The sequence below is a fragment of the Paramisgurnus dabryanus genome, chromosome 17 (genome assembly GCF_030506205.2).
Source record: "Paramisgurnus dabryanus chromosome 17, PD_genome_1.1, whole genome shotgun sequence".
Classification (NCBI taxonomy): domain Eukaryota; kingdom Metazoa; phylum Chordata; class Actinopteri; order Cypriniformes; family Cobitidae; genus Paramisgurnus; species Paramisgurnus dabryanus.
This window is the reverse complement of record NC_133353.1, coordinates 35,299,505-35,325,099: the sequence shown is the minus strand read 5'-3', so window position 1 is coordinate 35,325,099 and position 25,595 is coordinate 35,299,505. Positions and strand designations below refer to the sequence as shown.

At 37.1% G+C, this 25,595-nt stretch overlaps 1 protein-coding gene across 3 annotated transcripts in view; it reads left to right on the top strand.

Moving 5' to 3' along the window:
• The window catches only part of kiz (kizuna centrosomal protein), a 38,281-nt gene extending 23,944 nt beyond the window's left edge, over positions 1 to 14,337 (top strand). The window contains exons 10-15 of one of the 3 annotated variants that reach the window (XM_073812340.1): positions 825 to 990; positions 1,475 to 1,537; positions 2,743 to 2,829; positions 4,463 to 4,520; positions 11,412 to 11,461; positions 13,766 to 14,337. In XM_073812340.1, coding sequence (XP_073668441.1) covers positions 825 to 990; positions 1,475 to 1,537; positions 2,743 to 2,829; positions 4,463 to 4,520; positions 11,412 to 11,461; positions 13,766 to 13,869 — 528 coding nt within the window. In that variant the 3' untranslated portion in view covers positions 13,870 to 14,337. The remainder of the gene's footprint in view (positions 1 to 824; positions 991 to 1,474; positions 1,538 to 2,742; positions 2,830 to 4,462; positions 4,521 to 11,411; positions 11,462 to 13,765) is intronic. The other 2 variants (XM_073812341.1, XM_073812342.1) reach the window with 2 other exon arrangements.
• The last annotated feature ends 11,258 nt before the right edge of the window (positions 14,338 to 25,595 follow it).

Here is a 25,595-nt window from a genome sequence, read left to right as displayed (position 1 = left end):
ACCAAAATGCTTTTTTGCATAGTTGTGTTTGACACATGAAAACGTCTCGGGTTACGTATGTAACTGTTGTTCTCTGAGAAGGGAACGAGACGCTGCGTCTCCCTTGCCATACTTTCTGCGTCCCTGTAACGCCGTCTTTGGCAATATTTTATACTTCCTGGCATCAACCTGTCTTTGTCGTTAAGCCCTTCGAAAGGGAACTGTAACAATTTATCTTAAAAGCTAACGTAACCTTGCTCTCACTTGAAATGTGTCCCCACATTTAGTCCTTGAATTTGAGGCTATTGGACCTGGAAAGTCCTTGAAAGGTCCTTGAATTTGAAGTTAACTAACCCATTGTTTTGAAAATACTTTGTTTATATCCTATTACAAAAGTAACAAAAACAACATAAGTTAAAACATATATAATAACAATTATGTTATATACAGTATAGGTAAATGTGAAGGTAAAAATAGGGGTAAAAGTTTGGCTCGCATCGTATTTGGCACTTGAAGAAGAGTAGATAAAGACCCCTGGTCTATAGCATGTCTGGCGTTGATTTTTGGCCATTATCCATGAGTTTGAAAAGCTATGGTAGATTTTATACTGGTGCATTCAGTAGTGATATACAGTGGGCAACACTGTCATAGTGTCATGATCTAGTTTAGTACATGAAGAACTGAAACCAAACATGTTTGGTTCAACATGTTTTTTTAAAATGCTTTTCTAATTTTTCAAGTCTATTCTGAACCCCACATGTTGAATGAATTAGTGTTGACTTTGGGAATGGTAAAAGCATCACTATGAATCTGAATGAAGTCAGGTCATCTTGTGTGTCAAACAGGCAAGAGAGCTGCTAAAGAGGCTGCTGACCTACGAATCTGATACCCATCAGCCGTCACAGAGCGAAGAGATGTCTTCTTACAGCTTGCCCTCACTTCTGGACGACAGCGTGGAAATCAAACCCGCCAGGCCTTTGGAAAGATTTTCTCAAACCAGTGAAATGCAAGGTTGGTGTATAGCAAATACCTTTCCCTGCAGAAAAAAAAAAACTGTTGCTTTGGGTACAGATGAATTGCATGTAATCCACCTATTATAGAGCATTTTAAAAAGATTCAGCTGTGAAGAGTACATCAATGAGAGTAAGCAACACCCCATAACCAGCCAAACCACATTAATGGCTCGCGTTTAGTGCCAAAGCAGAGTAATATCAGCTTGGTAGCTTCATTCTGATAGAGGAAAAGTGGACCTCGAGTACTCGCAGGATGCCAGAGCTCGGCGGCCCTCGTGAGAATACACTTTTGCCCAAATCTCATTTCTGACAAAGCCAGCCAGCCTTGGTTCTCTCTTTAAACCTGTCTCAATCAGTCCTGCTGTTCAGATTGGAAAAGCTCCCCACCCCCTCCCACATCTCTCTCTCTCTTTCTTTCTCCTCAATGTCGCTCTCCCAGCATCCCTCTGAGCTGTGCTTTCCTTCTATTTTCTTTGTTTCAGAAATTCAAAGTGCTGAAGAGGACAGTGCCGACCAAAGCCCAGTGGAAAGTATTCCTATTAGAGGTAAAAAGGCAGATCGAAGAACCGCCCGTTCTGGAGTTCTTCTGTGCCCGTTTTGTCTTTCTCCTCACGCAGTAGATAATGGGGGTCCCTTTTTCCCAACTGGATAGCTGTGAAAAGATGATCAAGGTGAATCAGAGGTCAAAGTCCCACCTGAAGAGCGCAACGGCTTCTCTAATTATCGCCAGAGAAAACAAACCCGTATCTTTTCTTCTTCTCTAGGTACGAGTGAAAGTGAGATTCTCAGGGCGCATAATGCGGCGGTTTAATTGTCCGCCGGCCGGGTCGGGGGTGCCGCACGAGATCTGTCATTGGTTCTCATTATCTGCTAAACAATGCCAGCCAGAGGCAGACTTGAAAAGACTGGATGTCAAGGCATCCTTTGAAAAGCCCTGGGCAGCGAGTCCTAGCACCAGCTCAGAAATGTAAAACTATCCATTATTCCACTTGGCTATCTGATTTCAAACTGTGCCTTTCATGCGTAGGGCTAGCCCGAGATGGCCACGGCGAGAGAAGTCCGGCTTCTTACCGCAACTAATCAAAGGCGTAATGGTAGTAGAAAACCGCCTCTGCCGTCCCTGGCTGCTTATGAGCTGTTTACAGGCGACTAATGAACAGCGCGTCGAGTTCTGTTGCTCTCACCACTGAAAACATCTTCCAAACGTCGGTCTTCTTACTGTCCCCATGTCAGTACAACAATGTGCACGATGGTGTTTTATGTATATGCCAAGTGAAAAGGAAATCTTTAGATGCATCTGTACTCGCGCATTTATTTTCCAGTCATTATAACCGGACAAAACAGGCAACAAAAACATGTAGTATGGATATCCGAATAACGAGATGTGTTGCAATTCGTTTCTGCGTTTGCTTTTAACCTAAAACATTTCAGTGCACGCTTTCTTTTCGCTTGTCCCCATTTTTAAAGTAAAGTTTGATTTTGAAAGTTTACAAAACATGAAAGACAGTGTTTTAAATGCAATGCCGTGACGGGTATGGCTACACAATAGCCGGCGGCCCGTCTGGATTAAATCAATAGTTTAGCGCTCACTGACTCTGTTTTCACCTCGTCTCTTTGCTCATCAGTGGCTTTAAAGAGCTGCTGTTGGTTCATCAAACACCAGGCCTCTGCAAAGTTGGAAGTCTGGGTCTTTAGCAAATATTTGTCTAGCTGCTTTTGCATGTTGTTTCGCTATCTCTTTTCTCTTTAGAGACCAAAGCGTATCAGCTGCTTAAACAATCTGTGACACAAGAGAGACGCTGGAGTGACCCGGAGGAAGAGGATTCAGATTCATCAGGTAGCACACGGTCACAATAATATACAGTAAACAATCACTTGCATTTTTCAGGGGATCCTTTATTTGCCAAAATTCTTATCGTTACTAATGTCCAAATTTGTTACATTTGTGGTACATTGTAACTATTTTCTGAAGTGTTTGAGTTCAGATGTATAGGCTGTATGGGTAATTTACAGGAAACTGTGCCATTTGTGCCTGAAATTTACAGTTGGCATAATACATACAGACTAAATTTGTGATTTTAGCCATGCAGTTGTTATCTGTAGCTAATCTTCTGTTTTGTTACTAAAGTGCTATATTACATTTGCCCTGTCAGTTTATTAATATTATTACTAATACTATTTTAATATTATTAATAATAGAGGACATTTAAATAGGTAATTGAGTTCAAATATGACCTTTTCTTTATGTGACCCTTTAATTGAACAAAACAAATACATGTCTTTCATACAATGTTTTGTGCAACAGCATTTAAACTGCTGACAGAGTTAGCACTCAAAATGTCACAGGGCAAAAAATTGCCTTTAAAAGACAAAAAGGATTTTTTTCAAAGGTGAATTACTGAACATAAAGTGGGCAATAAAAAACATAATGTAACCCATAAACCGTAATAAACAACCATAAAAATCAGAAAAAAATGCTGATTGATTTGGACCTCTGTTTTAACTCATACTATAAAGAAAAACAACCTAAAATACAGTTGTTTTCATTTTAAAATGAATTTTGCATACACATTTAGCCAAGTTAAATGTATTGGTAACACTTTACAATAAGGTTGTATTAACAATTAGTTAATGCAGTAGCTGACTTGAACTAACGATGCACAATTCTTTTACAGCATTTAGTTATTAATCTTAGTAGTTAAATGTTAATTTCATAATTTACTAATACATTTAAAATCAAATAAAATGTATCTGTTAACATTAGTTAATGCACCATGAACTAAAATTAACAAATATTAGTAAATAGGCATGTGCTGGTTACCGGTTCTAAGGTATACCGAGGTTTTAAACAGTTTCAAAACCACTAAAATTTTCTGTCTCCAAGATATGAGCTGTATTTATACAAAATTCATTAAATCATTAAGTCATGTGATTGATTTGATGTTTAAATTTAATATGCATTATGAAAATATTATATATTTTGAAAGCATATAATAATTTAAAGGCTTGCATTTGAAAAAACACATTTTAGTGTTGGCAGTACGGCAACACCGTGAAACCGTGATATTTTTGCCAAAGGTTATCATACCGTCAGAATCTTATACCGGCCCATGCCTATTAATAAATGATGAAAACTTGTTAGCTAATGCATTTACTAATGTTAATAAATACAACATTATTGTAAAGTGTTACCAATCTATTAAATAATGTGACTAAGATCAATATGAATGTAGGGAAATAGTCATGGGGACGCAGATGCACCGTCTCTAAATAAACAAAGAGTATATATTATTTTCATGTAGCATTTGTTTTACTACGTGCCATTTGCTTTATCGCACCTAATCTTGATCTAGAGAAAACTATGCACACTTGCATGAAGTGGAGTTAATGCATTGTTCATTTCAAGAAAACACGCATAACAAACCCACCCCTTCTCTTTTCATTTCATTGCAACGATTTGTTATCCAAAGACATCAACAAATTGGAAAGGGCCGAGGCGCTCGGGGATTCTATAACACAAAATAGCCGGTAAGTACATGTCCTCAAATCCTTTTTCCCCTCTTTTCTCTTCTTTTAATAAAAAAGCAATGCATGTTTGTCCTTGAAACACTCTTAGCATCATTAACACGGGTTCACGTGGGAGGCATCAGTCAAGCTGTATTTTCATTCAGAGCTTCCTCTCTCATCATCGCCGTTATTTGATTGCTTCGGTAAATCAGGACTTTGAATGATGAGAAAGGATCTTGAGAGTACAGTGTTTAGATTTTCACATCAACACAAGTTCACACAATCAGCGAAGACACGAACAGAGACTCTCCTCCGTGAATCCATTAGGGCAGGTAATGGATGGGTAAACCTCGTGAAGAGTAATCGTCTCTGATTTCACATGCTTTTCCGAGCATTGCGCTGACACAGGGGTCGAAAGTTTCCCTCTCTGTCTTTTTCCTTTTTTGTCTTCTTTTTTACTATCTTTTTTAGTCTTTTGCCCACACTGTGCCCACCTCCTCTCTTTCTTTCTGTCTCAGTTAGTTTACAGTGTTTGCAGAGGAGAGGGTGTAATGATGAGGCTCTCTGATGGTTGTCTGACCAATGAATGCCCTCATTAATAAACATAAGCGCGAGATGCTCTTGGATCATTGCAAAGCTTCATATTCACACATGAAGATAGACTTAAAAAAGTAAAAAAAAAAATGGCCCTTTTTCTTTCATTTCCCCATGTTTAAGAATTTTTCTCGCCAGTCTGTTCTTGCGCTTTATTGCCTCCACAAGTGCCCTGCACTCGAGCACCAGTAAAACACTACATGTGCTGTTTCCCCATCCGTTCGCTCTCTCCATCACATACTGCCGTCATTCTGTCACTGAGCCGATGGGCACATTTAAAGGCTTCCTGGTTCAGACCAAAACTCAGTAAAAATACAAATAAAATAAATCAAGTGCCTCTCTTTCTTAAGCATAATTATGATTTTGCGGTTAAGCCGGCACCGAAGCTAAAGAATCGAAGTATAAAGCGGGCGCTTCGGTGCAAAAAATGCATTTATGGGTCTTTGTGTGGCGCCTCATTATGTGTGGGACTGATTCATTAAGTAATTGGTTTGCAGTTGTTTACATGAGTATTAAGGCCCCCTATTCAGTAGTCTTTGAGAGATACATTGTGCAAATGTTGCATGTTATGAATGGCCAATGAGAGGCGGGGGGCCAGGCCTATTGGCCAAACACCGCGCCGGGTTGAAAAGACCAGAGAAAGCATCAGGCGCTGCTTTGCATAGCAATGACTCGCCCATAATAAGCTTTCCAGATTAAATACATGCAGTCCATACAAGATGCAAAGAGATACTCTTAACACATTTATGTGTGTTCATTTCACTATTATAGCACTGAAGAGAATCGGGATCTTTCGTATCCACCCTTTTTTTCTTAAGTCCCCTCCCTTCTTTTTCCTCGTCCGTGTGCAGTTTTTCCTCCTAAAGCAGAATGCTTGTATTGAACACTGCCATTTATTGTATTGTACTTATAATTCTGAGCTGCTGTGGTCGGATCGCTCGGCGTTGCTGATAAGATTTAGGAAGAAACTGCTACACTCCATGTAAAGACCTCTTGTTCGTGTGCTTTGTTTTCGACTGCGTGCCACCGCTTCCTCCTCTTCAGCCGCTATTGTGTCCTCATATACCGCAGGCATGTAGCGCAGATCTCACTTGCTCACTGGATCTTTTCTGTTTAATCCGCTTATGAAAAAACAGGTTAAAATAATTTTTTATGTCACAGAAATATATCACATATGTCACAGTTATTGTTGTGTGACAGCACAAATGTTCATTTTTACACACATTTGCAATTGCTTGTGTTTTTACAGGTTTGTGTATACTAGGGAGAATTAGTTGAAAATGAAGATATTTTAGGAAAAAATTATACTATGGAAGTCAATGGTGCCCCAGATCTGTTTTTATCAGCTGATTATTACATTAGTAGTGTTTCGTTTCAACATATGTTATTTTTTCCTTTTTAAATATTTGTATACTTGACCTATATGTCAGATTACCTAATCCATTGTCAAAATGTCACTCGTACATTTATAAAAAGGGAAATGCATGTACTAAAACAAATTCAGTAGCAAGGAACGCATTAAGAACAATGACTGACTCCTTAAAGGGATAGTTCACCCAAAAATGAAAATTCTGTCATCATTTACTCATCGTCAAGTTGTTCCAAACCTGTAAAATTTCTGTATTACTAGGGAGAATTAGTTTAAAAAGACATCACAAATGAGTTAACCACTATTTCTCATTAGTTTACTAGTAAATAAATCAACAAAATTATGTTTTATATTAAATCTTACACTAACAACAGGTATTTTTAGTAGCGTTAAGGAATGTAAATATCATATTAAATAAAACACAAGTCAACTATTTACACCTGGTAATGTTTATAGAGCCAAAATTATTATTTGTAAAATTATAAAATTATTATATTATATTAATGACTACATTAACACTTTAACACACCATGATAGTAAACAATACTACAAAATATTTTGCAAATATTTAGCACACCTATCTGAATTAAGGTAATGTCTGTCCAAGCAGTTTTACACAGAAAATCCCCCGCTGTTGTCATGCAGTTCATGTTAATGTCCAGCAGAGGGCACTCATATTTAGGACAGCTGTGTGGGGGCAGAACAGTGACAGACAGGGACACGTAGAGGGCGCTGTCCCCGCTGTTCTGAGTCATTATTACCCCACTCCAGAGCTCCATGGCTCTTACAGATGAGATGTCCAATCAATGGTAAATCAGTGATGCTGTGGGTCAGAGGCAGGATGGGTGTAGGAGGTGCTACTGCTACCTTACACAAACACTGATATAAAGAGCACCTTCTATTAGCATATCCGTGTAGGTGTATACATATGGTATATTTTCATATATGTGTGTATTTATATAATGTAACAACATGAAAGGATCTGGACATCCTATGAGTGATAATGATGATGTGTAACTGTTAGCTAGTAATGCCTTTGTCGTTTTTTTTTTTTGTGAAGAAACCTTAAATGGTCAAATTTGACATGACACTTTTGACGTCAGAAATAAACCATTTTAAAAGGAACAATATCGAGATGATTCAGTTCCATCAGATATAATTGTACAGCTATTATCATACGTGATCACAGGTATTATGAAAATAACTTTGCCCAGACAACAACCGCAGACTAACCTTAGTCTATTTACATGAAGCGGCATAGGATGCAGATGCCTTTTATTCATAGCTCAGATAACATAACAACAACCCACACATTACATATATTAACGTATCAAACGATTGCCTAAAAACGCACAGGGCACTTTTCATCAAATACCACAAATACATCCGAATATACAAAACAATGTGGAACAGAGGGAGAGAGGGAAGTAAACGTCGGAGCGAAAAAGAGAGAGGTTGCCGTCAAAGCGGTAATTTGCATCATTTTACACATTACATTCACCTCTGTGTATGAGACGCAGCCAAATAGTGGCCAGCGCTGTCTTACATATTCAGATTCGTTGCCTCAATTAAGTGAACCTCAGTGCAAGATGAACTGGCATAAATGTTTATGGAAATGGAATATTAGATTGGAGGGTCAGTGGCATCGCAGCTCTCTATGATAATAGTGTCTTGAAATCAGACTCATCACTGTCTGAAGTGGCTCAGCTGATAGAGCATTCCCATGGCAAGCAAGTTATATAAAAGAATAGGCCTATTTACACACCCAAAACATGGATTTATTATTGAGCTCATCACGAAAGGGGGGTCTCGTATTTTTAGCTTTTGCATGAGTATAAGGAAATTATTTAGAAATCAGATATTATAAAAAAATTGATCAGTTTGCATGAGCTGTATGCGTTTCTTTCTTTTTAAATATTTGTTTACTTAAAATTTTACATTTGTATAAAAAAATTATACTATGAAAGTCAATGGTGCCCCAGACCTGTTTGCATCAGCAGTATATTACAATGTTTCTGCATATCTTAATTTTTCCTTTTTAAATATTTGTATACATAACATACATGTCAGATCATCTAATCCTTTGTCAAAATGTTACTTGTACGTTTATGAGAAAATTGAAATGCGTGTACAAAAATAAATTTGCTATAAAAATGAAAACACTAAGAACGATGGCTGACTCTTAAGATTTGGGTTTTGTGAATCCTTAAAGGGATAGTTCACCAAAAAATAAAAATTCTGTCATCATTTACTCACCCTAAAAAATTTCTGCTGGACACAAATAAAGATATTTTGAAAATGTGTAGGAAAAATATTACTATGAAAGTCAATGGTGCCCCAGACCTGTTTGCATCAGCAGTATATTACAAGGTTTCTGCATATCTTAATTTTTCCTTTTTAAATATTTGTATACATAACATACATGTCAGATCATCTAATCCTTTGTCAAAATGTTACTAAATGGTACGTTTATTTGAAATGCATGTACTAAAATAAATTTGCTATAAAAATGAAAACACTAAGATCGATGGCTGACTTTTAACATTTGGGTTTTGTGAATCCTTAAAGGGATAGTTCACCCAAAAATAAAAAATCTGTCATCATTTCTCACCCTCAAAAATTTCTGCTGAACACAAATGAAGATATTTTGAAAATGTTTAGGAAAAATATTACTATGGAAGTCAATGGTGCCCCAGATCTGTTTTTATAAGCTTTATATTTAAATATTTGTATACTTGACCTATATTTCAGATTACTTAATCCATTGTCAAAATGTCACTACATTTATGAAAAAATGTGAAATGCATGTACTAAAATAAAGTCAGTATAACAAGTAAAACATTAAGAACATTGGCTGACTCTGACACATTTGCGAATCCTTAAAGGGATAGTTCACCCAAAAAATTTAATTTTGTCATCATTTACTCACCTTCAATTTGTTCCAAACCTGTAAAAATTTCTGCTGAACACAAATGAAGATATTTTGAAAATTTGTATGAAAAAAATAATACTATGAAAGTCAATGGTGCCCCAGACCTGTTTGCATCACCAGTATATTACAATGTTTCATTTCTGCATATCTTAATTTTTCCTTTTTAAATATTTGTTTATATGTCAGATCATCTAATCCTTTGTCAAAATGTTATTCGTACGTTTGTGAGAAATTTGAAATGCATGTTCTAAAATAAATTTGCTATAAAAAGTAGAACATTAAGAACATTGGCTGACTCTGACACATTTGTGAAACCTTAAAGGGATAGTTCACCCAAAAATTTTTATTCTGTCATCATTACCCACCCTCAAGTTGTTCCAAACTTGTATAAATTGCTTTGTTCATTTGAACACAAATAAAGATATTTAGGGAAAAATAATACTATGGAAGTCAATGGTGCCCCAGATCTGTTTTCATCAGCTGTATATTACATTAGTAGTGTTTCATTTCTACATGTGTTAATTTTTCCTTTTTAAATATTTGTATACTTAACACATATGTCAGATTACTTAATCCATTGTCAAAATGTCACTACATTTATGAAAAAATGCGAAATGCATGTACTAAAATAAAGTCAGTATAACAAGTAAAACATTAAGAACATTGGCGGACTCTGATACATTTGCGAATCCTTACAGGGTAATTTTGTCATTTACTCGATGAGAACACAAATGAAGATATTTTGGAAAAATAGTAGGAAAAAAATATTATGGAAGTCAATGGTACCCCAGATCTGTTTTGTAACATTTTTCAAAAAATCTTAACTTGTGTTTGGCAAAACTAAGAAATTTATACAGGTTTAAAACAACATGGAGGTACGCAAAAATAACAGAATTTTCTTTTTTATCCCTTTAAGTCCTCTGAGTAACCTTCACTTAAAAATATACTACACATAAACTTTGTTGAGAAGGAATTCAGAAGCCAGTATCTGTTTCAAAAAGGTTTTCCATGGGCTTCGTGGACGTCATGTTCTTTGACCCTGGGATGACAGATTTGTAAATACAACTCTGTGGTACTTACCGTATTTGTCTGCTGCACTTTAATGCTCTGTGTTTCATGGGTTTAGAGAGGATTCTTATTGGTGGAAAGGTGATTTATTTACTTTTTAGTTCTGACCCTGATCAAAGCATCTGCATACTCGCTTCAAAAGAATTTATAACATACTGTACCTTTAACAGGGATGTTTTGGAAACCAAAGAGCTAGGCTGAATTACACGAGAGGCAGTGTAATTGAGTTCAGAAGCATCTTTATAGCTCTTTTGGTCAGTGTCAAGGTTGGGCACGCGTGGCTGAATTTTTTGTCAGGTCGTCTGGGCATGCGTGAATACACACAGATTCATCACTTTATTTATCTAAATGAAACAAAATATCCCAAACCATCATGAAATGTTTTAAAGTTCATCACATAAGACCAAATCATGATTGGATATATGATGAAATGAGCATGAAGACGTCATTGTTGAGACCTGAATAGTCCATGAGTTGATGTAAATGAAGAATGAAGCCTGTATGACAAGTAGCGCTAGTTTTGCATATGCATCAATGCAGATCAAAGGCTTGCCAGGGGTCATGCATTTACATAGAGATATCAGTGATGCTATGGGAACCCAGCAACCCAGTGCTCGTCCACTTATAAACCGAGAGCCCTGACGAGGTCCTTCAGCACGATTAGAAAGAAGGTCAAGGAAGTTTATTTGGTCATTCGCCCTATCTGACAACTCAGCTTTGCGGTGATCCTCGGGGTTTGTTTAGGTAGGCTACTATAAGAAGAAAAGAGAAAGAAGAGCATCAGCTTTATTTTGGTAAGAGATGAGAGATTCTTCTGCTTTAGCTTTGTCATAGAGTAAGGAAAAGTGGTTTTCAAATACTTTACAGCATCAAAAAAATGCTTTTGAGGAAATATCAGTTGTTTATTATTTTGTGAAATGATTTTTGTGTCTTTTTTTCTCTTTCACAGGAAGAATACAAAGAGTAAAGTCCATGTTTTCTCTGCTGTCCAGTCAAAGGGTAGGTGTACTTTACATACAACTTACTTAAGCATTGTTTATATAACAATATGACTGCCTATCTAGCTAGCTACAGTACATAGCACTGTTTAAAAGTCTTAGGCCACCATGCCTATAGATACGTATACATGGATATGTACATGGATTCGACCACTTGCAGACGTCACTCACAGTTTTCCAGGACACCATGACGTTGCGAATAATCTGATAGATAAACAGACAGACTACATGTATGGATGGATGGAAAGATGGATATGTGTGTTTATATACATGTGTGTACTGCTGAATGGATGGATGGATGGACGGATAGACAGACAGACATGTATAGATAGATGGATGATGGATGGATATGTGTTTATATACTTGTGTGCACTGCAGGATGTATGGATGAAAGGATAGAAGGATATATGTGTTTATATACATGTGTACACTGCAGGATGGATGGATGGATTGATGGATGGGTGGGTGGATGATAGATGGATGTATGTGTTTATATACATGTGTGCACTGCTGGATAGACAGACAGACAGACAGACAGACATGTATGGATGGATGGATGGATGGATGATATATGGATATATGTGTTTATATAGTGCACTGCAGGATGGATAGATGGATAGATAGATGGATAGATAGACAGAAAGAAATGTATAGATGGATGGATGATATATGGATATATGTGTTTATATACATGTGTGCACTGCTGGATGGATAGATAGATAGATAGATAGATAGATAGACACAGACAGACAGACAGACAGACAGACAGACATGTATAGATGGATGGATGATAGATGGATATATGTGTTTATATAGTGCACTGCAGGATGGATGGATGGATGGATGGATGGATGGATGGATGGATGGATGGATGGATGGATGGATGGATGGATGGATGGATAGATAGATAGATAGAAATGTTTTTATACATGTATAGATGGATGGATGATAGATGGATATATGTGTTTATATACATGTGTGCACTGCTGGATGGATGGATAGACAGACAGACAGACAGACAGACAGACAGACAGAAAGACATGTATAGATGGATGGATGATAGATGGATATATGTGTTTATATAGTGCACTGCAGGAATGGATAGATAGATAGATAGATAGATAGATAGATAGATAGATAGATAGATAGATAGATAGATAGATAGATAGATAGATAGATAGATAGATAGATAGATAGATAGATAGAAATGTTTTTATACATGTATAGATGGATGGATGATAGATGGATATATGTGTTTATATACATGTGTGCACTGCTGGATGGACAGACAGACAGACAGACAGACAGACAGACAGACAGACAGACAGACAGACAGAAAGACAGACAGAAAGACATGTATAGATGGATGGATGATATATGGATATATGTGTTTATATAGTGCACTGTAAGATAGATAGATAGAGAGATAGATAGATAGATAGATAGATAGATAGATAGATAGATAGATAGATAGATAGATAGATAGATAGATAGATAGATAGATAGATAGATAGATAGAAATGTTTTTTATACATGTATAGATGGATGGATGATAGATGGATATATGTGTTTATATACATGTGTGCACTGCTGGATGGATAGACAGACAGACAGAAAGACAGACAGACAGACAGACAGAAAGACATGTATAGATGGATGGATGATATATGGATATATGTGTATAGATAGATAGATAGATAGATAGATAGATAGATAGATAGATAGATAGATAGATAGATATAAATGTTTTTATACATGTATAGATGGATGGATGATTGATGGATATATGTGTTTATATACATGTGTGCACTGCTGGATGGATGGATGGATAGATAGATAGATAGATAGATAGATAGATAGATAGATAGATAGATAGACAGACAGACAGACAGACAGAAAGACATGTATAGATGGATGGATGATAGATGGATATATGTGTTTATATAGTGCACTGCAGGAATGGATGGATAGATAGATAGATAGATAGATAGATAGATAGATAGATAGATAGATAGATAGATAGACAGATAGACAGACATGTATAGATGGATGTATGGATAGAAGGATATATGTGTTTATATACATGTGTGCACCGCAGGATGGATGGATGGATTTTTTAAAATTATTTATAGATATATTTATAATTTGTATTTTTTGCTTTAATGTATTTTTTTATTTGATGAATAACAAAAATGTAGTTATGGCCCAGTATTTCAATTACTAGCTTTTTACTAATGCACAAATTCATAACTGCCATCTGCTGCGACAGAGTAATAATAATGTACATGTATGTTTTTGATTTCAGCATTTTGGGGAGAATCAGACGACAGCAATTCTGAGATTGAAATGGCTTTACGTCCTCAATCTCGTAAAAGCAGCACCAATGACTTTGATGATTTTTATGATTGATGCCATTCAGCTGAGCGTTTTTCTTCATTGAGCAGTTAATACGTTTGAAAGCGATGCCTTCATACGATTGAAAAACAAACAAAAATCTTCAGCAAGGAACGAGTGCGACATTTGGTGAAAACAAATAAGAGCGAGCCTCTTTATTGTGGCCAAAGACTGTGAAGGGTTTTCAAAACATGTCGGTGTTAACCCTGCTTGAATCTCTTTAGCTGAACAACACTTGGACCTGGTTGAAATAGATTAAACTTGGTTTTTAAAGTGATTCCTTTGCACTGTGTTGAATATTACGCATTTCAGATGCTGCAGGTATTTGGCGGTGAGCTGGAGTGGAATGCTCTGAGTCAACTTCTATGAAAAGCCAGTGCACAATGGCCACTCCGCATGCTGCTGAAACACCTTTGAACTCGCTCAAGTACCTGTGGTCCATTTAGGAGGACAAAATGCGTTGTGCTCATCTCAATGTAGAAACAAATGCTCTGCGTACTTGCGGTGGCATGAAAAAAAAACGTTTTCGCCAGGTGAACGCAAAACAACGTTATGTGGCGAACTACATATTGACTTCACAAATCATCTAATGCGATGCACAATTTGTCATTGTCAGGTTTCATGACCTTGATGCGTTTGACTGCTTCTTGGCCGTTTTCGAGTTCAGATAAACATTTGGGCTATTGTATAAAAATAAAAAAATGCCTTTTAACTTTTTTAATATGCCGCTTTGTTATTATTACTGTTATATTTGAAATCCCTTAGTTAAAATTATGTATAATTACGAAAAGAGCACTGATCAACCACATCAATATCATTACAGTAATAACGGTTATTTTGCTGAAATAGCCGTAATAACAACCGCAGCCGTTTTTCTAATGGACCTGAAAATAACATTACAAACTCAAATTGCTGTACATTGATATCCAGAACTGTTTTCCCATCAATGATCTACATCACCTGTGACTTGTATGCAGCAGGGGTTTCTCATTTTGCCTGTGACTCCAAGTTCATTCGTTTTTTTATCGTTGTACTGGTATATTTATCATGCACAAAGGCACTATATCCTGTAATGATACAAAATCTGCAGCATCCCAGACATCGGTAGGAGTCCATTAGTTAGCTTTTAGATAACTTTATGGAGTCGATCCAGCTAAAGTAGACTTTTACACTCATTAGTCGTAATGGCTGGGCCAGCCTTGACCCGTAAGCGCCAAAACGTGCCTGCATAATTTGACAAATGCTAAAAAGCTCCCCTTATATAATATCTGTGTTAAGGATCATGTCAACAGATACTTGTGTGACAGAAAAGCAACACGATAAACACTGTCTAAGACCGTCCACTGTCTGGATTGTATGGGTTTGTGCTCTTATTCAAAGACAGAAATATAAAATGAAGAGGAAGACTTAAAATTTTGTACAAATACTGAATAACATTACCAATAGACCAATTTCGTGTTTGCAAACAGAGATGACGTTTTTTGTGGGCGGAGCCAAACTGGTTGCAGAAAGTGACTGCTCCGCAGTAGGGTTGTGAAGTGTTTTAGCATTAAACCGTGATTTTTATGGATCCGGTGTTCTGTCGAAGTCTGATTCCTTTATGTTTCCCTTTAGTGCAATGTTTCTTATAGCATTTTAATCACATTACGTTAATTTTTTAGATAGATCAAAAGTTTAAATGGCTTGGCTACTGATATGCATGTATGTAATGTATATGTATTGTTCTTTTTTGCTAAATCAAATATTTTTACAGTCTGAATCGCTAAAGTACATGTAAAAGCAATACTATCATGTATTATATATAATAGCGTTTATTAAATATTTCATAATTTTACAGTTTTTATTATTTCTTCCTTAATAAATTATAATTGTAACATGATAAAAACGCTATAAGAAACACATGGAGGGAACAGACTTCCACAGAACACCGGACATCTTCTCTACTTATTTTCTATTCTAATTATTAAAAGATTTCCAGATGATTTCCTCGCTCCATTCTGTCCGTTTAAGGGCTTATTGTAATCATAAACACCTACGTTTATCTTCAAATGATGTATTTGACGATGGTATTCTATAAAAATGAAAGCCATCTTTTTTGGCATTCTTATTCTGACACTTAACAGCACAACCGGACATTTTCCAGTAAGTTATCTTGCTCTTTTCACTCGTGTCTAATTCATTTCCACCGTTTTTCTGCAACCGCATTGCGCGCGCAGCTTGCAGTGACGTAACTGTGACGTCTACTCTAAATTGGTCTATAGCCCACAAGCAAATTTGAAAATATCCATGTCTATATCGCTATAAGTGTTCTTGGCGGTCTCAGCAAGAAAACTTTTTTTAGTTAAAGTCGCCATGATATGGAAGTAGTGATTGTCTTATTTTCCCCATGGTAACATGTCCGCGTGAAACGGCTTCTGAAATGAATAAAGGTAGGGCTGGACTTGAATTCGTTAATCAAGAACTGATTGGATCATTTAAAGTTGGGTCATTTTGCTATTTGTTAATGGCTGCGATCTTTTCTCAGACTCCGCCCACCTGCCATACCATATGACCGGAAGTAAAGAGCAATCGTTTCGAGGAGGGGAGGAGATTTGCGTTTTTGATTAAAGATTATGAGGGCACATGAAAGTTTTTAAAAATAGTAAAGCTCACAGATAAATTATTTGTAAAAATATTTGTATTTTTGCTTGCTTGTTTTCTCGTGATCACGACGAGATCAACAAAAGTTGTTTTCCTGACATGATAATCCAAATGTCATAATGTAATTTCCTGTCCATAATATTTTGTGTATTCGCCGTTACCACAAATGTAGCTAATTGCAGATAAACTCAATAAATAAATAAAGTTGGACGGTTTGATGTTAATTTAGGGACCATCTGTAATGTAACAATGTACACGGTTCTATTTTCAATAGTATTCAACAGTTTATGTGAATAAATATAATATAAAATCTCGTTTGTTCATCCATGCTAATTTAGCAAAATATGCTTTTGCTGTAAACAAACAAAACAATGGGTTCTATCGAGTACACGTAAGCTTTAATCACATCACAAGAATACAACTTTTGTTATGTCGAGATGACGAGAAAACAACTTTGGTTATCTCGAGATAGCGAGAAACTAAGGGCCGATTCACACCGGCTGCGTGGCGTGTCTGTTGCGATTCTTTCGCATAACAGCTGCGTGGCGTTTCTATGCCCTTGCTTACCAGAAGTGTTTCTGACGCGGTGCTGCCCTGCTAGCCTATTCTGTATGCATGTGTGTTTCCTATTGATAAACTGACCTGACGCTTACAAGACGCTTGCGTGTGGCGTGAAAAATAGGCTTCGGTCCTATTACTAGCATGCACGCGTTTCTGACACGCCACGCAGCTGAGACGCTCACGCATCCGGTGTGAATCGGCTCTAAGTCTTGATCACGAGAAAACAAGCAAGCAAAAATAAATACAGTGCACGACCTCTCGGCTTCCGTACAATATTCCAAAACAAATTACAGTTTTTCATTTCATTGCGACTTTAAACAAGTCTAATTGAATGTAATTGTTTGTTTTTGATTTCAAATACAAAAACTTGATATACCGCCCAGCCCTATTGCAGGGTCTTACTGCTGTAATGGTATATTTAGTATGTTTAAGTTGTATGATTTTATATAAAAAAGCTAACGTTTTACAATAAGGTTGTATTAGTAAATATGAGTAAATGCATTAACTATCATAAACAATATAGTTTTTCATGTCAATACAGTTACTCACTGTTACCCCCAATTTTCACCGACTGCGGAAAGGCTGCGGATCCGCTGCGGTACGGCGGCGGAGTCAATCGGTTTTCATTCTAGTCTATGTGTGTATTTCCACTGATTGCGTTCCGAATCCGTCACAGCTCCGGCCATCCGCAGCCCTCCGGCACGAATACGCAGAGCTTCCATTTTTGACGGATGCCGGACAGCTCCGCAGGGCAGAGCCATGACTTTATCGCGTGGTTATACCTGAATTCGCGAGATCTCGTGTTGTGATCTGGGCTGGTAATATCCAAAAATGTCTTCTATTGAAACTACTGTTAACTTTTTTTATTTGATATGCTAAATTCTTCATCCATAAACAAAAATGGCTTAAATCCCATCTGTAATAAGATTGATTGTCTCATCTCTAAGACATAGATAAAAAACAATTTATGCTATTTTTTGAAATGTTATGATGATTTATTTAAAGATGTGGCTTAAATGATGCACTTTTTCTTACCCATGTATAGAATTTATGACGGTATACCTTAACCTCATGCAAACCAATACTGTTTGTGATGTTTATTTATCTTTTATATTTTTGTATTGTTACTCGACTTGTCTGTAATTTAACAATGCTTCTCTTTCCTTGAATGTATTTGTACTCTTTATATTCGTTAGTAAAAAAATAATAATAATAAAAATAATAATCTGGGCTGGTCCAGGTCGTTAAAATTTAACGTCATAATGGGCGGAGACAGAACTAGATATTGCGCGATCATCATGTGAATTTGCGAGACCTCATGGGTCCTCGTCACTTCAGCCGCTCTGCAAAAAATACGGATCTGGTGGGTATTGGCGGACAGCGGAGTGCGGAGCCGTAACGCAGCGGAGCCGATCTGTAGCCGCTCCGCAGTTGGTGGAAATCCGGCATGAGTTCATGTTGCATTAACTAATGTTAACAGTTTCATTAAAAAAAATTATTAGTACTAGCTGAAATAAACATGAAATAAGATTAATCAATGCAAATTGAACTAATTGTTAACAAATACAACCTTTTTGTAATGTGTTACCGAAAAACAAAGTATGTTTGTAGACATCTGCATAATGTGCTGTATGTTTGCATTGCCAATTTTTTTTATTGTGGATCTATCACATGCCCTATCAAACAATGATTTCCTTAACGGCTTGAAAGAAAGACATTACCGATGCTCAAATGAACATATGCCACAGCTCATTTGTTTCCGTTAAACGGTTACTGTTGAAGTACAGTACAATTTCAATGCATACTCATTAAAAAAGCATGTATTTTTCCAGTACTGAATTTTTCAAGATCTTGCTTATTGTGTGGCACAGTTACCGTTTTACAGTAATTATTTAGTTACTGTAAATTGTTTTCGCTTGTTATGGTTCAGTAAAGTGGCTAAATTGTCATCCGTCTGGAACACGCAAGCAAAACTTTTATTCCGCTGGTGAACAATACGCTGCGAAGGCCAGACTGTCCGTCTTTGTTGTCTAGAACAATCTTTGACAATAAAAGACAGGAAGACTCAGATGAAAGCAAGTAGGGAAGTTAAACACTCTCATTAACAATGATCTGCCAACATTTTGCTATTTGCATATCGCATGTTTGTGTAATTTATTCACGTTTATTCAACAAGTTGAAGTTTCGAGTGTGTCCCTTCCACTCTCCCCCATCCACTTTTATTTTTATCAGGGAATAATGCTTTAAAACAAGGTCATTTGATCTTCTCTTTCAATAGACCTTAATGAAATATTCATTTACTCGCCTGTGGTTTCTCTGACAGCGTTTCTGAGGATATTCAGTGTTCAACAAGACACAAAGGCCGAGCTTTTCATCATTCAAGCCCACGAATATTAATAATTAAGCCTTCTGCTACTTCCAAACATGTAGTTTACCTAATATGAAATGTTATTAGTGTCCAAGCAAAAGACATTTTATAATATGTTAATTGAATTTAAGGGCTTCGCAGTATCCTTTATAATCTAAAGAATTATAAAGATTAAATGTAGTGTGCTTTTTTTTATTTTAAATGCAGTGAGATGTTTTCATTCAGCCTGTCAACATTTCTGTGCCAATAACGATATTCGATGTTCAAATGACATCTAATGAAAGATACCGATAGTTTTGCTTTTTATAATGTTAGAAGTGCAGAGTGTACAAACTGCAACTCAGTTGTCATTAAAGATTCACCGATATTTGATTATCAGCCGATTGCCGATTATCCAGACTGATATCTGCAAAATACCGATATATTATAAGTGCCGATATATAAGTGGTTATATTAACTTGCAATAACTAAATTCTGAAGATTATATTTTTTGAATGTTATTAATTTATATAATGACCATTAATATTAAACATTAAACTAGTGATGTTTATTTACATTTTCTATACACAGAGTAGTGGTCTTCATTCCAAAAAAACAGAGGTCCGCGACAAGAACAGGGTTGGTTCGGGTATAAAAGTTTCATGTGTACTCGGACACGGCATTTAGTGTTTTGCCGAATGGACCCTAGACAGCTCGAACTATCTCACGTGTGTGCATCGAGTCCTGTGGCTGGCAGTAGGTTAATTTTTACTATCAATAACTATCAATCAATTTTGATTTCATATATTATAGTGGTTACCTTGGTGTCATTATCAGATTAAAAAGTAAACTGCGGGCCAAATTGGAAACGAGGCCAACAGGGTTTCTTTCTGTCTGACTGGTGCATTTGGGGATGCAGACTGCACACAATTTGGTGATGTTACATTCGGGTCCAGTCGGGTTAAAAAAATTGACACTGGTTCGGGTCGGACTCGGGTCTAATTTTTTCAGGTTTGTCTGGGGTCGGGTCTTTCTTTAAAAAAAAAAAAGATTTATGCACGCCAGGTTCGGGTAAAAAAGTGATTTGGGTCATTTCAGGTTGGGTACATTTCTTTGGACCTGAGAACACCGCTAACACAGAGCTCAAATTCATTGAATTTCCTTTTCTCTTTTAATTGACAGGATTTATCATCCAAAACTATCAGCTATTATTAAATTGCTTTCATTGATACCGATTATTTGCCGATATATCGGTGCATCTCTAGTTGTGATTGTTACCCAATTGATGCAATTTATTACTTTTTTTGATTGTCAAGATATAATCTGCCCTGATCATCGACTGTTTTTATACAATCTGCCAATGTCCGATAGTGGAAGAAATTGCTTTTATCTGCCGATACTATTTATATGCTGATATATCGGTGCCATGTAATGTATTCTTGATTTCTATGCAAATGCACGATGCATTTATTCGTTCAAAATCGTATTTCTTATCCAAAGCAGCTTTCAGAATGATGTTTTATCATTATGCAAGTGAATTGTAAATAAAAGAAGCCTAATGTTCAGTGTGAATGTTAAACTACTCTTATTTTATCCATCCATTTTTAAAGTACATAAGTGTAAAGTCCACAGTCACTAATGACCTGCAGCATGTTGGTGACCAATAAACTCGATGAAGTTGGCCTTACCAGTCTTACTGATCTTATATAACAGATCTGTTTCTTGCATCAGTAAGCTGTAATGCAAAATGTCAACACTAGCTGACTTGTGTATCATATAGATGAGAACATTAAGCGTCGCAGGCGGATCCATAGCAGAGGAACTCTCAGCATCTCTGTAGACCATTGGGCTCTTGCATCTAATGCACAAAATCAAATTATAATTAACCACATTTAAGTTGGAGCAGCAAGTCCCTCCTTATAGGTTTCCTGTGATCTCTCTTTTCTGTCTCATGCCCATGGAGTAATTAATATGGTAAGACATCATGTTCGGTGAATTCCTTTGAGATGGGTTTGCGAAAGCTGTTAAAGCCGAGAGGCTGAATTAGTATTCATGCAGATTTTCCCGCTACTAGTCGCCTCTCCCGCTGGGACCGAGGGCGAGATTGGGTAGACAGACAGCGTTCATCCTTGATTATGTGAGCGGAATGCCACCCGGCTGCCCGAGCGAATGGGGAAAAGGGCCGTTCCTTGGGCGGCAAATCAATTTCCGTGATCTGCTAAATGGAACGACAACAGCGTGATACTTTAACCCCGCACATCAGGGCACGGAAATAAATAAATAAAGGGGCTCGCCGAGTTAGGATGATTACCGGCCATTACCTATAGTCAAGGCTTCTCCATCAGTTATGAACCATTTAGGGCGAAATATTTTACGTATGCTGTGATTGTGTGCTATTATAACCGCTGGCGTTAATGTGCAAACCCGTATCTGTTTTTACGCAATTAGCCGGAGCTCAAAACCTAGCTATTACTCGGATGTAAAAGAGCATGCTGGTATTTCAGATATGTTTTGTTGATGATTAACAGTTTCATGTTTATACACGATGGTATGTAATGTTCTGCGTTCAGCTTTCATTGCATTATTTAGATACTTTACCATATTGCAGGTAGCGCTGTGAATGTGAGCCTCATGATTTCTTTGCTCAGGGATCAGTTGTGTGACCCCTGTTACCTGTTCTTGTCCAAGGGTCATCCTGGCCTCTGGAGATTCTTGACCCTGTTAAAGAACCCAGATTGTGAGCTTTGACTTCCTATTGGATAATTAACCCAAAGCTGAGTTTTATTACAGCTGTCTTGCAATCTGTCAGAAGGTAATTCACCGCTCCCTGAATGCAGGGCCAAGACACCGACACCTTATGCTCCATGATTGAAGACAATCTCCTGAGATGAACAGAATTAATCATCATGGATAAAGCAGAAATAGTTTTTCTTGTGTCTCTTTGGCAACCAGCTCCATACGCACGGAGACGCAGAGGACTCGAAAGGGGTCACCCGTCGCGTTTCCCGGGTGCGGACGTGTTTTTAACCTCTGCACTCGAATCATTCAGGCACGGTTCATAACCCACAGTTTCATCTATAGCATTTCACTTCATCCGTCTTTGTGTTTACTGCCGCGGGGAATACAAATGTTTATATGTTGAAGGGTGCAAACTCCGTCTGGGAAAGCAGAAGTCACATTACGGTAATCTCTGCCTGGATTAGATCTGTTGTTCATGGAGATGTTAACAAAGGTGATAAAACAAGATTAGCCAAGACACACAGAGCGGGGATTGTGAAGTGTGTTCTTATTAGCATGCACTGTGCTCTGGAGAAGAGAGCGCGCTCGGCTCTCCTCACGGGGGGAACAAGGTTCAGCCATTAGCATGAATAGGAAATGCTAATTTAAAGCTTCAGACACCTGCTCCTCAGCGGCAGTCCTACGCAATGGCGATGCACCGAAATGAAGTTAACTCTGCTGTGTACAGTACATAGGAATCAGTTGGATTTACAGTCTGCAGCTTGCTAGCAATATATTGTGAACTAAATGTTATACTGTGTAACAAAAAGGCATGTAAAACTTTGGACACTTGAGCAGGTACCAGTGGCTATGATTTTGGTTTGTAAGGTTTAAAGGAATTAAACAAAAAGCATTTCATCACATTTAAATTTGTCCTCCACTCAGGTTGCCAGACACATACAGGAGCACAACTGGCGATGGAAAGCATAAGTTTTTGTTTTTGTTCATTTTTAATGGTCAAAATACAAACCCACTCTTGTGGATTTTTTTTTACCTCAATCTGCGAAGTTGCGTCCACCTGATGTTGCATTTATGGCCCATTGCCGTCTCATTTAACCAAACGTGATAACTGGCAACCAAGCTGTCGTGATACCCTATTGGGTAAATTGGTCGTGGGTAGGATCACAGACCAAAACAAAAACAGACATTCCCACATGGAAGGCGCTTTTCAAAAAGAGAATAACTGGCAACAGCATTGTGTTTCAGAGAAACAGATACGTAAACGTAGGATGTTTCCTAAATATCTACAAATATATATTGGTATTTTTATTGATTTAGTACAGTCAAAAACCTACATAAAGCTCCTTTAACACTTGATCGATGTAAAAACTAGGAAAGGAAAAACTAGTGCTTATCATCCAGTCAGTGGCGAGTCGTTTCCCATTATTTCCCAAACTTGGAATCGCCACCACAACCTCAATAAATAATGAATATTTTCATAGAAACTCTTTGCATTAGAAACTTATGAAGATAGCTGATCTTGCTTACCTACCTGTGTACGTATGGCAAACGTTCATATTAAATACTTGTCCTTTAGGGTTGTGCCGATCGATGATAGTCAGACATATGGCCGATAGTGGGCCATTAGAGGCACCCAGAAGTACTAAAAGTAAGACGGTCCAATTCATCAAACAAATGTCTTTTACCTTTAATTAAATTGCACCTCAAGCAGAAGCATAGCCACACATTTTCACTTCACATCATTTGATTGATATAAGCTGTGTACCCCCTAAAGTATTTTCAGGTGTTTCTTTTACAACAGCTTGTATGGTGGATCTCACTTGCCACCAATAAAATTGGGAATGGCTAGCTCTCGAATGAATGTTTTTCTGCTCATACACACACGTCTGTCTTTTATTAATGTCAGACACGTACGAGAGCGGTGAAAACACGCTATTCAGCGGATGATGAAAGAGCGTCAAGCGATGTCGAAGCGAAAAGAAGGCCAAATCGTATTCATGTGGTTGCAGCTCTCACTGTCTGCTGTTTAGGTCTCACATAATGTAGGATTAAAGCCTTTCAATACAGCTTCTTTATGGAAATTCATTTATTTTCCATGACACAGAATTTAATGTGAACCTTTATCTTTAAAAATCATTTGTTTTCAGTTTGGCAGATTGTCCTTTACCCATGCTCCTCTTTAAACTTCTCATTCTGAAAGGAATATGTGTAGAGCCAAAGTAGACAGCATTGTTTTCATTAAAAGGTTTTTTTTTCTTTCTGATGCATAGATGAAGTAATCAAAGATCAAGTAACAACAAAAATGGGTAATAGTGTAGTATTAAAGGGGTCATATGAAGCGATTTCATGTTTTCCTTTGTTTTCGGAGTGTTAAAAGCTGTTTATGCATAAAGATGTGCCATAAATGTCTCAGACCCAAAGAATAATTTTTTTTTTAAAGTGAAAGCTCATCCACCCCTTCCTGAAACGCCTCATTTAAACACTCCCCCACATATCTACGTCACTGTTTGGGAAGATTTGCATAACACAGACCAAATGTATATGCAAAGAAAGACGTAACTTTTATTCTCGCTTTAGTATTGTGGTTGTAGCTGCCATGTCGTGGAGATGCTGTTTTTTGGGAGAGGATGTCTATCACACACTTGGGTGATCTCACGAAATCCAGATTTGATTCTGAACTTACTATAATCATTATTTTTAGAGGATTTAAAAAAATATTTCCTATTGAATTACATTTTTTAGATGATCATTATCAAAAATGATCATTACCGCAACATGATATTACATTAAATATATGCATTTACAAACTCAATGTTTCGGTAATGAGAACTAAAAAGTTGTCTAGGTACTATGACAAACAAAATTTTAACTTTTATCTGGAGAGAAAAAATAAGAAGTGCTTACCTGGTAGCCATCTTGAGTGTCACAGTCAATTATGTCCCTTACAACAATTTTTTTGAAAATGTTAGTTCCTTGAGGGCTTAAACCAGGGGTTCTCAAAGTCCGGACTCCGGTCCGGATCCGGACCCGACGGCAACTTGATCCGGACCCGCGTCCACTTCATATTACAAGTGCATTAATTTCTATGTGATTGATTAAATGTGTGCATTTGCTATTTTACAAATGCATATTAAACTTGTAAACCATTCGTTTAGTTTTTTTTCTTTATAGATTTAAGAGTATTCCTGGTCCGAAAATAAAACGAGTTATTTAAACATTTCCTGTGTGACGCTGTAGTCATCACACGAAGATATTATGCACAGCTACTTCATGTACTACGGCTTTTGATCAGTCCTTACCAATCACTGTTGGTTTGAGTCGTTTAAAACATGCATTTAAAAAAGCAAGACTCGTCAAACATAATTATAATACATATTCTTTATTATCATGAAAATACCTGAAAAGGTTTGAAGAACAGAAATATAAAAATATCCTTAAGCTGTCTGGTTCTTCG